General features: G+C 63.6%; 1 protein-coding gene across 7 annotated transcripts; it reads right to left on the reverse strand.

Moving 5' to 3' along the window:
* Window positions 1-158: 158 nt before the first annotated feature.
* On the reverse strand, window positions 159-14,645 carry LOXL3 (lysyl oxidase like 3). Of its 7 annotated transcripts, none has more exons than XM_048943475.1 (17): window positions 14,482-14,645; window positions 9,180-9,493; window positions 8,507-8,670; window positions 8,022-8,233; window positions 7,475-7,528; window positions 5,383-5,442; window positions 4,975-5,194; window positions 4,463-4,643; window positions 4,002-4,156; window positions 3,276-3,449; window positions 2,983-3,138; window positions 2,637-2,799; window positions 2,145-2,388; window positions 1,529-1,644; window positions 1,286-1,422; window positions 945-1,056; window positions 159-754 (listed from the first exon to the last, which is right to left on the reverse strand). In XM_048943475.1, exons 2-17 carry the CDS (start codon window positions 9,487-9,489, stop codon window positions 681-683), a joined length of 2,532 nt encoding a protein of 843 aa, XP_048799432.1. In that variant the 5' UTR covers window positions 9,490-9,493; window positions 14,482-14,645; the 3' UTR covers window positions 159-680. The 7 variants fall into 7 exon arrangements, with proteins under 7 accessions (XP_048799432.1, XP_048799431.1, XP_048799433.1 ...); XM_048943474.1 differs by lacking the exon at window positions 14,482-14,645 and adding an exon at window positions 14,309-14,420 and having other exon boundaries at window positions 160-754; XM_048943476.1 differs by lacking the exons at window positions 7,475-7,528; window positions 14,482-14,645 and adding an exon at window positions 14,309-14,420 and having other exon boundaries at window positions 161-754.
* Between the last annotated feature and the right edge of the window lie 57 nt (window positions 14,646-14,702).

Here is a 14,702-nt window from a genome sequence, read left to right on the forward strand (position 1 = left end):
TGCTCCCGCTGCTGTGGGCCTCCTGCAGCCCCAAGAGCTGCTCTGGGGCATCTCTGGGCTCCCGCAGCCCCTTCTTCTGCCCTGCAGAGGGGCAGCTCCTCTACCCCGTGCAAAGCAGCCCCCCGGGCCATGCTTCCTCGCTCTCCCTCCCACCCTGGAGAGGAGTCAGCAGGATACAGAACTGACATCTTTATCAAGAAAATAAAATTACAACTAAGACACGGGTGTGGGAACCGCTGCCGGGCAGCCAATGGCAGCACTGCTGTGCAGGGCAGCCACACTGTCTGGAGATGGGGCTGCTGGAGCGCGAGGGCGGCCAGCCCTGAGCAGGGATGGGGGTCCCTGGGTGGGGTCCTGCTGCCTGAGGCGGGCAGAGCCCCAGAGAGGGTGGAGCAAGGTGAGGGGAGCTGGGGCTGGGGAGCAGGAGAGGCACAGCTGGGGTGGTGGGGCCTCCCCGGATCGTACCCTTGTGCTGCAGCCTGACTGGGGTGCAGCGTCTGGCCAGTGGTCGAGGGCTGGAGGTGCGTTGCTCAGGGCCCCCAGCCCCGGCAGTGAGTCCTGGGCAGTCCCTCGCGCAGTGCAGGCTGTGATGGGGCTGTGTGAGCCCCCGCCAGCCCCACAGCAGCTTCCTCCTGCACGCAGGGTGAAAGAGGGAGATGGCGTCTCCCTGGGCCCGGGCCCTATGAGATCTGGTTGTTCAGCTGCCCTGGGTACTGCTCGAACCGCCGGCTGGCCTCTTCGCTGAGCGCATCACCTGTGTGATAGGGTGAGAGCTGTGGCTCCAGTGCTGCCTTGCCACCATCTCTGCTTGTCCCCAGCACTCCCAGCTCCTTCCTCTGCACCTGCCCACACCCCACTGCCTGCTCAACCCCACACCCTGCCCATGGCTCTAATTATTCCCAGCCCCGATGTGCCTCAGCCTGTGCCACGTCCCCAGTTGTTACCAATGTGACAGCTGTGCACCCAAATGCGGTGCCCATCGTATTTGCAGTTGCATTTCATGGCGTTGTTGGTGAAGTCGCTCTCTGCCACCTCAAAGTTGGGGTTGATCACCACCTGTGGGGCAAGCGTGAGTGGGTCACACAGCCCTGCACATCTCCAGGCAGCGGGGCAGGCACAGTCTCCCCATGCTGCAGCTCCTGGGGCTGTGCATCCTGTGAGGACCACGGGGCAGAGGCGAGCTCCAGAGCCTGCCCAGCCCCGCGGCACAGCCCACTCTGTGCACTCTCAGCACATCCTATGCATTGCCACTAAGGGTGTGAGGGGCTGGGCACAGCTGCAGCACCTGCAGGATGTAGTTGCCTGGCTTGACGTCAGTGATGTCAATCCACTGGCAGTCGATGTCATGCCGGTACAGGTCCCAGCAGCCCACCGTGATGCCCTGCTCCCCAAAGTTGGCACACTCGTACCGCTTGGCCACATCTGAAGGCAGGAAAAGAACACGGCTTGTCCCTCCTGCAGCCCCTGCATGGGGGGGACGCAGCGGGGACCCAGAGCTTCGTGGTGCCCCGCAGCCTCACAGCCCCACCTTCCTCGCACTCGGTGTCCTCAAGGCAGAAGCTGGCTTTGTGGCCCTCAGCCACCTTGGTGCCGTTGGGAGTCAGGATGTCATAGTGGGTGAAGATGTCCATGCTGTGATAGTGCCTGTGAGACAGTCCACAGCGCCCGCTGCCCCAGAGCCAGCCCCTCAGGGAGGGCAGAGGGGCGGAGGGGTTGTGGAGGAAACCCCCAGAGTCGCGTGCCCATCCCTGCTGCTCAGGAAGGTCTGCACGGCCCCTGCTCTGGACGCAGCACAGCAAGGCTGAGGCACAGCTCAGCCTCACCCAGGGCTGGGATACGGCTGCCACCAGTCAGACGGCCCAGACAGGGGAGGTTTCCCCAGGGCGCAGCCTGCAGCCCAGCCTTAGCGCCGCTCCTCCAGAGACAGCCCTGAGCCAAACTGGGGAGAACAGCATTAGAGCCCTCACCCAGGCTCTGTGCCTTGCGCAGCGCCGCTGTGACCTGGCATCACCCTCACCCTGTGGCATTGCTCTCATCCTGTCGCATTACCCTCAGCTTGTGTCACCAAGCCCGGCACAGCACCATCGACCCAGCCCAGGCCATTCCCAACCCGCCCGCCTTCCCTGCCCCTGCCACGCACGCACCGGTGACACTCGTGCCAGACCCAGGAGTGCCGCCCAGCCTTGGGGCGAAAGTCAGCGCGGCCGTTGTTGTGGATCTGGGAGGAGAAGCGGAGCAGACGGCGGTGCCCATAGGGCCAGTTGGCATGGCGGGCTGAGCTGGACAGGCAGTTCTCCTCGGCGGCGCAGTACAGCATGTGCAGCGGGCGGTCCTCGATGTACGCCGTCTCCTGCACCAGCGGGGCGTGCAGCAGCAGGTCGGAGGCGGCTGGGGACAGATGGCAGCTCAGGGCTGTATGGCCGCCCCAGGCAGCGCAGTGCGGGGCTGAGCCAGCTGGGAGAATGCACGGCCATCCCTTCATTGGGGCACAAATCGAGCCTACGGCCCCACCCCCTGCAGCTTACAGGCTCTCAATCATCATCCCCTGGACCCACAGCCACGGTGCCTGCAGACACCACGGCCCGCAGCCCCATGGCTGGTTGCCCCCATTGCCCGCAGCCCCCACAGTCGCTCACTTTCAGAGCAGATGACGCCCGCAGCGAAGCGCGTTCCCGTGTTCCTGCAGTTCAGGCTGCTGCCGTGGTGCTGGCAGTGGTTCAGGGACAGCTCGTGGCCGGCGCACTTCACCCCACTCAGCACCATCTCCGTCACGTTGCTGGCATCCCAGTACCACGTTTCCTGGGGTGGGTAAGAAGGCCGGGCAGGAAGCCATTCATGCTGTAGTACCCCGGCCTTGCACCCACACACCCACAGAGACCCCATCCCAGGCACGGATCAGCCGCATCCCATCGCCCCACGCAGCCCCATGGCGGTCAGGGCAGCACCAGGGATGGCCACCGCACCGCAGCGCCCCGGACCTACCGTCACTGCGTGCAGGGAGTAGCCCAGGCCCAGCTGGCGACAGACCACCATCGCCTCCTTGGTGGTCCAGCCGTCGCTGCACACAGTGCCCCACTTACTGCCACGCTTCACCTCCACGCGGCCCTCGAACTCCGTCCTCCCCCCGGCCAGGCGGATCTGCGGGAAGCCCTGGGGCCGTCATCACCCCGCAGCGCCCAGCAGCGCCCCATACCGCCGCCCCCCCACATCTCCATCCCCGCAGAGCAGTGGTGCTGCTGTCTCGCCTCCCCGGCCGTGCTGGCTCTGGCACCTACTTGCAAGCCGTGGTTAGCGAATCCCAGCCCCAGCTGGCGACAGGCGACCATCGCCTCCAGCGTACCCCAGCCTTCGCCGCACACCAGGCCCCAGCGCGGCTCGTCCCCTTCTGCAGCCCCCACCGCCACCTCCACGCGCCCCTCGAAGCGGCTCCGGCCCCCGCTCAGCCGAATCTGCGGAGAGACGCAGCGGCTGCAGCGCCGTCACCGCGAGCAGCGCCCCAGTGCAGCAGCAATGCCCAAAGCGGGCAGAAAGACCCATTTCAGAATGGCATTCCCATTTCTGAAATGACGGGCGTGGGAGTGTTAGAACGGTTAAGAAGCCCAAAGTGGATGAGATGAGGGGGCGCAGCACGCTGAAAGGCGCCGATCCGTTCGCTCATTTCATCAGCAGTCCCCCAAAAAATCTCTCACAGCAATTTTTTTTGGGGGTGCTTCAGGTGCGGATGTGGCAGCGGCAGGCAGAGCTGCACAGTGTGAGGGGTGTTGCTGAGCCCCACAGCCCCCTCCCATCCTGCCTCCTCACAGGGCAGCGTGCGACCCCTGAGATCCCCACCCCCAAGGGCAGCCCTCGTCCCAGACCAGGGGGAAACAAGGGAGCCAAAAGGGTTCAGCAGGGAACATCCTACATTGGGTCCCATGTGACCCCACGCTCTCTAAGTGCCACGGACACCACTGCCATCCCTCAGTCCCCCTGCAGACTTGAAGCCCCCCCATGGCACGTACCAGGTTCTCGTAGCCCATGTAGGGGATGTTGCAGCGCACGGCTGCATCCTCCGTGTGCTTGCAGTCCTCCTGCGTGATGTTCTTGAAGGGGCAGCTCCAGAGGGACTTCTCAGTGCCCAGGCACTGCACCTCGTTCAGGTGGATGGGCCCCGTCCCTGCAGAGGAACGGCAAGGCTCAGTGAAGCAGCACAGGGATGCTGTAGCCCTCCCATCCCCACAGCCCAGCCCTGCCCTCCCAGCTGCCACCAGGGGCAGACCGGCCCAGCCTTTCCCTTCCCCTGCCATGCTCGCGCCGGTGACGCTTGAGCCAGACCCAGGAGTGCCACCCAGCATTGGGACGAAAGCCCCAGCTCTGGAGATGCTCAGGGCAAAACCCACACCCTGCATCCAGGCGCCCACAGGGCATGTCCAGCACAGAGGGCTGAAGGCAGTGCCTGACCCCCCTGCCTCAGCACGCTCACCTTGGCCCATGCGTGCCCCGGTGAGGGCCTCCTTGGCGCTGCCGAAGCCCAGCTCACGGCAAACCACGCTGGCAGACAGCAGATTCCAGCGGTCATCGCAGATTGTGCCCCACTCGTTGTTCTTCAGCACCTCTACACGGCCCTCTCCAGCCTTGGCACCGCCTTTCAGCCGGATCCGTGGCTGTGGGGCAGAAGGGTCAGGGCACAGCATGGCACGGCACGGTGCAGCACGGCACAGCACGGCACAGCACAGCATGGCACGCCACAGCACAGCATGGCATGGCACAGCAAGGCGCAGTGGAGCACATGATGCAGCACAGCATGGCACTGCATGGTTAGCACAACACAGAAGTGGCTGCCACGACTCTGTGACGTTCAGGGGCAGGACACCATCCCCACCTCCTGCCCTATGGGTTCCCTGCACCCTTGCTCAGCCAACTGAAGGCACAGAGGGACAAAGCCCTGTGCAGGGCAGCAGCTGTGGTCCACCCCAGGACCCACCCGAGGCTCACCTGGCTTTGCTGCTGCTGGCGCTGCTTCTTCTTCTGGGCGCTGCCAGTGGCAAAGAGGGGCCCGGGCAGGCAGCTGACAACAGCGGGCATGCCAGTGCTGCAGGCTGCCGAGGAGTTGCCCCGGTAGAACTGGAAGGTGCACATGGAGATGTGCACCTCTGTCCCTGTACAGGACACCGAGTGCAGGCGGTAGTTGAGCTGCTGCCGCTCTGCAAACAGCCTGCAAGGAGAGAGCAGAGCCTGAGGCGCAGCCAGCAGAGCAGAGGTGTCACCTGCCTGCAGCTGTACTGTCCCTGGGTGCCCACCCCTGCCTGCTCCATGCTCACGTCCCAGCAGCACAGGGGCACACAGCCTCAGCAGTGCTGAGCTGGGATCCTGGCACTCAGGCTCTCCGCTGGAGCCATTTACCTCTTCCTGGACCCTAAGTCCTCCCTGCGCTTTTGTTTAGGCTGAGATTTGGAGGCCAGCCTGGAAAACAGAAAACAACCATGAAGGTGGCCCAGATCAAGCAGGCCGCTCGGGAGCCTCACGCGTTCCCCTTCACGTCATGTGTGGATACAAAGCATCATCTGCTGCCAGCAATGTGACACAGCTGTCCTCCACAGCAGTGATGCAGTTTCCGGCCCACATCTCACCAGGAAACTGTGACACATGCAGCAACATCCTGTGCTGCTTTGGCAACAGCAAAAGATCAAACAGCAGCGCAACAATTTGATCTGTTGGGTGCAAGTGAGATGTGCCCCTGTCCTCATCTGGACTGCAGGCAATGTCACTGTGTGCTCCAAGGGGAGCAGCACACCCAGCGAGTTCGGCAGGAAAGAAGTGTGATGGGAGCACAGACTCTGCACAGACTCTTTGTTTTTGTCCTGCTTGGTGGGAGGGAGATGCTGAGCAGAGCTGCAGCTCCAGGGAGCAGGAGAGCAGAGCCCCAGAATGGGGCAAGGGATGGGCAGCACCCAGAGACCAGGGGCCAGGCACAGCCAGCCCCATGGCAGCTCTGTGTCAGCCTGCATGGCCCCAGGGCACTGCGCAGGCAGCCAGGAACCTGAGGCACAAGAACAGCCAGAGGACATCAGCTCCCATCTGCACTTATGGGACCACAGCTGGATCCTGTGCCCCCACACAGAAGGACATCTGCAGAGGGCGCAGGGACAGACGGGGCTGGGAGAGGTGGGTGCAGTACTGCTGTGAGGAGGAATAACCAGAGGACAGTTTGGTGCTCGGGCAGTGCTGAACCTGCACTGACACGGGGCTGCCAGGGAGCTCTGCAGAGCTGACAGAGGTGCACAAGAGGAAGTGGGCATAATTTGCAAGAAAAGGGTCGTATTGGATGCAAGGTGAATATTTTCCCACTGAGGGTCATTCAGCACTGCAGCAGAGGACTGTGAGATCTCTGTCCTCAGAGGCTTTCAGAAGCCAAATGTATAAAGACCTGAGTGCTGTGGGAGAGGATGGACCAGAACCCTGAGCCCCCTTCCAGCTGGGATTATCCTGTGGCCCCGCAGCCTGAGATCAGCCCAAAGCTGCTCCTGTGCCAGGCACAGTGCACTCCACCCACATGGGAAATGCCCACACAACAGGCACCAACCACCCAGACAAAGGAAAAAGAGCAAATTGCAGCAAAGGACATTGATGAGAGCTTGAGGAGATGCTGCAGTCTGACCCCCCTGGATTTCCATCAACAGAGCAGGCAGAGCTGCAGGAGCTGCACTGGTGACACAGAGCTGGACAGCATCACAGCAAAGGGCCCAGGATTGGGGCAGAGTGCCTTTGGCACCACAGGAAGTGGTGAGACCAGGGCGAAGCTGTTTGCTGGGGGCAGAGCAGCTGCCCCACGTGCTGCTGGGATTAAGCAGGAGGTGCCACACATTGCCCAGGCTGTGGCTGCAGCCTGCATCTCTGCCTCCACCACCAAGTCTGGCAGCAGCAGTGCAGGGTCAGAGGGAAAGAGCAGCTAGGCCTTCCCTGGGGTCATGCAGGATGGCAGCAAAACGATGGTGAAAGAGACCCAAGATGGATGCAGATCTTGGGACAAGGGCTGCCACACTGTGCCAGCACTACCAGCAATGCTGAGCAAGCTCCTCATCCATGTGAGCTCAGGCAAATGGGAGGTACACGGCCTTTCCAGCTTCCCCACTGCAGAGATAGCTCCTTCCCAAGGCCTCCTTGTCCCCAAAGGGCACAGCACATGGTGCTCCAGGCCTCTCTATGCCTTCCACTCAGACCCTGCATCTCCAGCACCTGCCCAGTGCATGGGATGAGGCTGCTCTGCCTGGGGAATGACCGGCCTGGGAAAAGAGCATCTCTTCAGGGGGACAAGGGACCACGTGTACCAGACAGGTCCCACCAGGATGGACTCATCCCGCTCAGCACAGCCCAGGCCCTCAATCTGTTCTAAGCAGATCCACATTTGTAGGATCCACTCAGACAGCAGAGAACGGTGGGGCAGGACAGCCCAGCTCTGCCCAGGGCACAGCAAGGCTCAATCCCAGCCCCTTACCTCCTGCCTGGCCTCGTGCTCCGGCCCCTCTTCCTGGCTGCACGCTTCAGCCGCCTGCAGGGCAACACCGTGGCTGCACCGTCAGCAATGCACACAGCACTGACCCACGCTGTGGGCAGCACAGCCACAGCCACACACTGCGCAGCACACCCACAGCTGTGCCCAGGGCAGCACACCCACAGCTGTGCCCAGGGCAGCCCACTCATGGCCAAACCCCAGGACAATGCGCAGTGGTGCTTTGGCAGCGACCCTTCCCAGCTGAGCACAAACCACCCCTCAGCACAGGGTTCCCCACACTTCCCACCAGAGGGAAACATGGGGATGCATGACTGCCAGAGACCAAACCCAGCCATCTTGGGCAGAGATGTACAGGGAGGACCAACAGCCGTAACTCCCAGCTGTGCCATGGCCCCCAGCTGGGTTAGCAGTGCACACATGCCCTGTGAGACCTGGGCAGGCCAGGGGGATGCTGAACAGCACAGCCTGCTGTGCCTCAGGAGCGCTCCTGCATCCCCGGTCCCACAGGCTCCCAGCCAGCCCCACTTACTTGTAGAAGTTCCTGTTCACCTTCTTCTCACTGGGGAAGCCCATCATGCCGCAGATGACGCGGCTGTTCTTGCTGTCCCAGCCCTCATCACAGATCTGTGCCCAGCCATCCTTGTAGCGCACCTCCACGATGCCCTCTGTCACTGGCAGCCGCCGCTGGGCCCCTGACACCACGGCACGCAGACGGACCTCCTCCACGTGGCTCTGCTCCGTCTGCAAGGCATGTCAGCCCCAGCAGCTGGCACCCGGCGCCCAGCACTCTGCCAGCCCCTCCCCAGGGTGTCCCACAGAAGAGGTCCTCCATCCCTGGGGAGGAGCAGGGACAGGCAGGTCCCACAGCCCTGCAGGAAACCTCCAGTGGCACTGAGAAGCCGAGTGCCCAACTCCATCCCACGCAACCCTGGTTACAGGGTGCATCTCTGGGAGCGCAGCAGGACACGGCTGCCATCCCTTCGCTGCAGGGCAGGCCGTCTACAGCCCCCTCACCTCGATGACATTGGAGTCTTTGAAGCCTGGGATGCGCTCATCCTTGCAGATGACGCCCGCATCCTCCTCGTGGCTGCAGTCGCTGTTCCCCCAGCCGCGGTGTTTGCAGTCCCTGATGCTGTTCTCGTTCCCCGCACAGTTCACATTGTCCAACCAGATCCGCCCTGCCGCACATCGGGGATGGGGTGAGGGGGGACAGAGCCCATGCAGCAGCCCCCAGAGCAGAGGAGGTGCCGCTACACACAGCAGTGTGGGGGCATGGACTGGGGCAGCACAAAACTGGGGCCAGGCACACAAAAAAAGAAGGCTGGAAGGTGGAGGGAGTTTCCAGCAGACACAGAACATGAGCAGCAGGGGGACTGTATGGCACCTGGCACCTCGTCTGCGCTCAGCATGCCGCACCACTCAACGCACCCTCACAAGCACAGCCCTGCAGCCACCCGCAGCACCCAGAGAGGTGCACAGCCCCACAGTGCAGCGCACACAGCCTCCCTGAGCATGGGATGGACACACATATGAATGCACATGTAGAGGTTCCCGTTCTGCTCTGCACATACACACGCATGCAGGCACACACATGCGCACATTCATGCTGCAGGCACCGTGCAGACAGAGCCCTGCTCGGCTCCAGCGCTGCACGCGCAGACCCACGGCCTGGTGACCCCCATCTTACCAACTCCTTTGCCATACTTGGCGCTGTGGGCCCAGCCGGTGGCCCCCACGAAGCCGAGCTGCCGGCACAGCACCTGCGCGTTGGCCAGCGTGAAGTCATCGTCGCAGATGGTGCCCCACTCCTCATTGTAGAACACCTCAATCCGGCCCTCATTGTGCTTGCGGGGATACCCAGCCAGACGGAACTTCAGCGGCGGCACGGAGCTGTGCGTGGGGCTGGGGGGGGTGGGCTGCGCGCCGCTGCCCCACATGCACAGCCCGCCCAGCAGCACCAGCAGCTCCTGCCAGGCCCTCGCGCCGCAGCGTCCCATGGCCCTGCGGGGAAACGGCATCAGGGTGTGCGGGAGAGCCGCGCCGCGCGGAAACAGCCGCTCAGCACGCGGCTCTGCTCATTGCCAGCACACCTGCGCGGCCCCAGCCAGGGCCAGCCCTGCCGTCGCCCGCCCGCTGCGCCAGAGCTGCTGCTGAGCAGCGCCGCCCGGTGCCCCCCGCGCCTCATCCCCTGAACGCGGCCGCTGCTACCGAAACCGCGCTGTCGGACCGCACCGAGAGACGGCGATGGCAGCAGCGCCCAACAGCCCTCGTCACCCAGAGGAGAGGCAGCGGGAAAAGGAGGAGGAGCTGGAACAGGAGCGGGGCAGCCCAGGGGGCTCGGAGCACCGCGAGCCCTGCAGCCCGGACGGAGCTGCCGGTGGCGAAGAGCTGCCAAGCCGCGCTCCCACCCGCTGTCAGCAGCGCAGCAACCGGAGCGCGCTGCATTTCACCTGGGAGGCGTTTTCTTCAGCCTTTCAGTAACGGCTGGGCTCCTCAGATACCCGCGGGAGATGGCGGCATTTCTGCATCGGCCCCGGCGGCAAACAGCGCTGCCGGCATTTCTCTGTGCACCACCGGAGCGCGCCCCGTCCGCCCGCCCGGCTCCGGGATCAACTCAGCCCCGCGCAGCGCCGCACGGGCGGCCCCAGCCCCGCTCCGGCCCCGGGCGCTCCGCAGCTCAGCCGTCGCGGCGGGCCGACGCCAACCCCTGCAGGGCGCTCACATCAGCTCCGGCCCCGCCGTCCTCTGTCACGGCCCGGGCCGTGGGGGACGCACTGCGCTGACGGGGACGGCGCCGGGGGGGGGCAGAACCCCGTGAGCCCCGGGCTTGGCGGTGCTGCCCGCTCTGGTACTGCGAGAACAAAGCGCGGCCCAGCGGGAAGCGACTTTGCGGACAGGCAGCAGGGAAATGCTTTGCTGAACTTTTTAATCGGCCTTAAGGCAGGAGGGCAGAGCCGAGGGCCGGCCCGGCCCGCTCGGGGAAGGCGCCGGGGTTTGCCGGGGGCGGGCGGGGAGGGGACGCGTTTCTTATTTTGCCCACGGGTCAAGGGGACGCCCCGACCCTCCCGAGTAAAGCAGTGTAAATCTGCAGAACTGCATGCATGCACGTGCCGACCAAAAAGTGCCCATTTCAGCACGCCCGGTCGAGGCGGCGCACGCTGAATGCACGGAGACCAAAACCTCACCTGCGTATGCAATGAACGAGAGGCGAGCTCTGCTGCGGCTGACTGCAGGCTGCTTTGCAACGGGGCCAACACGACACCGAAGGGCAGCAGTACAGTTAACACCAATCTCTACAATTCTTCAGAAATGGCCCATGTCACAAAGCTGCTGCGACCCTTTATGAGATCACAGGTCTGGTTAATTGGAGTAACTGTGTTGATATAACAGGCAGAGACTGGAAGGCATTTGATTCATCCTGCGTGACCTTTTAATGAATAATTAGCACTCAACAAAATCAGTGCACCTTCCTCTAAGTGGATTAAAACCGGTCACCTGCTGGAACTAAAATGCGGCTACAGCTGGGAAGCCCCCCATCAGTGGGGGACTGGAGGGGATCACATGCTTTTCCAAAACAAAACTTCGTCTGGAAGAGGAAAGATGTTCTCTCTCAGTTCGCAAAGATGGAAATGGTGAAAGCACACAGAGCCGCAATGGACCAATGTGGGCTGATGCAGCCACATCACTGCCCTCGGCCAGAAGGGACACTGAACAGCCTTCAGTCAGGAACAAAGCATGCAGGCAGAGACCAGAACACAACGCCGGGGAAAACACCCAGTGTTTGTGCGGCCACAGAAACCACCCCGTGCCCACAGTCACAGTCACTATGGGCACAGGGCTTGGTACACTGCTACGGACTGGAAAGAACCACCAGCGCATGCAGGGCTGCCAGCCCATGGCCAACAGCCCCAGCCCACACCCTGACACCACCGGTGAAGGAGGGAGCCGTGCAGCAGCGCCAGCCCACAGCAAACACCCCCAGCCACTCCCTGACACCCAGCTGGTGCTGCCCTGGGACACAACCCTGGTGTCGCCCTGCTCTGCACCCACAGCTCAGACAGCCCAGCCCTTGCATTCGGCAGCTCTGTTATTTCTTCTCTTCACAGTCCTTAGTTGCTCCTGAATCTGCACAAAACCCCCCATCTCTCTGCATGAACCCCACTCAGCCCTGCCATGCATCCCGCTACCTGAGGAATGCCCTGGTGAGGTCTGTGCAGGACTGCAGCACATCTCACGCCGTATCCAGACTGTGGCAGCAGACAAATCCCCTTTCTGAGGGGTTGTGCAGAGCACTCCTGCCACCCCCCAGCACAGTGATGGGGCTCGGACGCATCCCGTTGGGCAGAGCAGGCTGTCCTCAGCAGACACATCCGTGGAGCTGGAGAGCAGCCCTGCTCCTTGCGCCTGCCCAGGAAACCTCAGGAATGTCCCAGCCAGGTGTGCGCTGGGCCTCTGTCACCTCCTGGTGGACACGGGGCTGGGGTTGGCAGTGGGCACCTGAGAGCACCACAGACTTGGGGCACTCTGCATCCCCTGCCCCACTGCAGCGTCCCCGTGGTGCAGCACTGCTCAGTTTGCTCCCAACCAGCCCCACCGCTCTGCTCTTCCCGGCGGACTGCGAGGGCTCCCATTCCCAACACCTCTGTAGGAACTGCATCCTACAGCCAGCCAGCCTGCTGCCCTCATTGCTCCACTCCCCTGACAGAGGGGCTGCTTCCTCTGGGGCCTTGGCCGTGCCATGGGGGAGAACTAAGAGACAGTGACAATGGGGCAGGGACTGAGCACGGGGGATGCTGGCCCCAAGGATTGCCATCCAGCACCCACAAGTGGAACAGGCTCAAGAAGGGGCAGCTGGAGCAGATCTCCCTGCAGCTCAGTGTATTGGCTATGTGTGCACATCAGCAGCCAGGCACACATCATTTCTGCAGCGCAGGGACTCAGCAGTGCTGCTCAGGAGGCCTGCAGCATGCATGGGCAGACAGAGCAAAGCAGGCCCTGATGCGTGGAAGGGCTCAGAGACGACCGACTGGGGACACCCATCTGCAGAAGGAGGAAGTGGCTCCCTCTGTTTATCTTTCCTTGGGAGGTCAAGAGGTGACACGATCACACTCTTCCAGGGCCACGCTGGGGCATCTCTGGGAGCTGGGGTCACGTCCCCAGCAGAAGGTCTGGTGGGTCTCATGGTTCCAGGCACCAGGTTCTGCTCCCTCCCCATCTCCTGGGGCCTCAGAGCCTGGCTTCCTGCGCCAGCCCTGTCGCAATCCGGGCTGCCTGGAAGGCCTCCATCATCCTCCCACACTTCGGCAGTCCAGGGGGGCTGGAGCAGAGGTCCATGACAGCTCCTGCTCAGCTGCCTGCAGGGACCCCACGGGACAGGAGGAGCAGGGGACGCAGAGCCACGGCTAGGGCAGGGAGGAATGAGCTGAAGTGCTCCTAGGAGTGCTGGGGAGCAGCCCAACACCACCATGGCAGCCCTGCACACTACTGGCACTCCTCACACCACCACCTCCCCATGCAGTGAGCTGGGGGCTCCCTGTCCTTTGCTGCTCAGGAGGCAGAGTGCCGAATCCTTGCCCTAGCGCTGTGTACCTCCATCCCAAGCAGTGACAAGGACAGCCTCAGATGGGGATAGAGCACTCTGCTGCACTTGGGGCTGCACCTTCCTTCCCCTCCAACTCTGAGCCCTCTGGACTGCCCGATGTCCCCCATTCTGCTGTCACCCTCTAAGTCAGGGCATAACAGATCATTGCAGATCCCGATACCACTCTGTTTCCCTGGGACACAGCAGGGCCTCCAGCTTTGCCTGCTCTACTCTGGGCTCCCCTGGGTTCCTCGGGGCAGGCAGGAAGGGGAGACCTCAGAGGAATGTGTAGTTTCTGGGGAGCAAGCAGTGAGCTGGGAGGCAGAGCTGCTGGGAGGGAGAAGTCCGGCTCTGCACAGGAGGATGGCTGGGAGGATGCAGTACCACCACCACCATCTGACCCAGGCCCCCCAGCCCTCACACCTCACATCTCTCCATCCATCCTCTCTTCCAAGAGCCACAGCAAATTCCACCTTCGCTAAAATTCTGTCTTTCCTCTGCCCTTTGTAAGCCGCAGATCAGCAAACGAGCATCCTGAAGCCAGGACACTCTCAGGGATACATGCAGCACCCTCTGACCCGCTGGATCCTCTGGGCATCCCTTCCCAGCAAGCACATGCAAAGCGCAGGCAGTCTGCGTGACATAAATCCTCTCACCCTGCCAGACACGGACGCACAACTAAAACATTACACAGTTCCCCCATCCACTGCTGCCGGCACAGCACACAAAGCGAGCTTTCTGCAGCGGACACGAGGCGCTCTCCTTACAACCACAGACGGGGAAAGTCCATCTCACCGCCCCGCGCAGACGTGCGCTGACATCCGGAGCTCTGAGGCAGTAAGGACACGTCGTGCCCCGCACGCAGCCCCCGCGGCCCCATTCATTCCCCGGCGGCAGCCGAACCGCACCCCGAGTCTCACTCCGCGCTCCCGGCCGTGCCCCTCCCGCACAGCGCTCCGTGCGAGCCGCGAACCCCCACCGCGCGGCCCGCAAAGCGCACCCACGCGGGACGGCCCCACTCCGCGCCGGCGGTATCGGCGGTATCGGCGGTATCGGCGGTATCGGCGGTATCGGCGGTATCGGCGGTATCGGCGGTATCGGCGGTATCGTCTCCCGCACTCGCCCCGCGCCGCAGCCCCAGCACTGCCCTGCGCTCCGGCACGGCCCGGCGCGCCCACTGCCCCCTTCCCCCCGGACCGGTTCCGCTCCGGTCACCCCGGCAGCCCCGGCCGTACTTCTCTCGTTCCCTCGGCTACACGGCGGCGAGAGGCAAAGTCCGTCCGCCCGTCCGTCCGTCCGAGCGCTGCGGAGCCGGGCTGTGCCGGGCCGCGCTGAGCCGCTCCCTCCTCCCCGGCCCGCCCCGCGCACTGCCCGTGTCAGGGGCCGCCCCCCACCCCCCGGCCCGCACCGAGCAGCCCCGGCTCCCAGCCCGCAGCTCTCGTGGCGGAGACGTCCGGCGGGAGGGGTACGGCCGCTCCGGAACCCCGCACTCCCGAGCTGCTTCTTTCCCCCGGCGGCTCCGCTGCACGGCTGCTGCTGCCCCCGGGACGGAGCCCCTGCACGGGACCAACACCGCGGCCCTCCCCTGCAGGATCCCCGTCTCTCTCCGCCCCGGGACCCACGGTCGTC

This window comes from Lagopus muta, chromosome 4 (assembly GCF_023343835.1).
Source record: "Lagopus muta isolate bLagMut1 chromosome 4, bLagMut1 primary, whole genome shotgun sequence".
Lineage (NCBI taxonomy): Eukaryota > Metazoa > Chordata > Aves > Galliformes > Phasianidae > Lagopus > Lagopus muta.

Excerpts from the sequence above, each read along its gene's own strand:
- LOXL3 (XM_048943475.1), bottom strand. The coding sequence starts at position 9,489 with ATGGGACGCTGCGGCGCGAGGGCCTGGCAGGAGCTGCTGGTGCTGCTG. Across the intron at positions 5,195-5,382 it reads GACTTAGGGTCCAGGAAGAG|GCTGTTTGCAGAGCGGCAGC; the intron begins GTAAATGGCTCC and ends CTCTCCTTGCAG. Across the intron at positions 1,057-1,285 it reads CAGGCAACTACATCCTGCAG|GTGGTGATCAACCCCAACTT; the intron begins GTGCTGCAGCTG and ends CTTGCCCCACAG.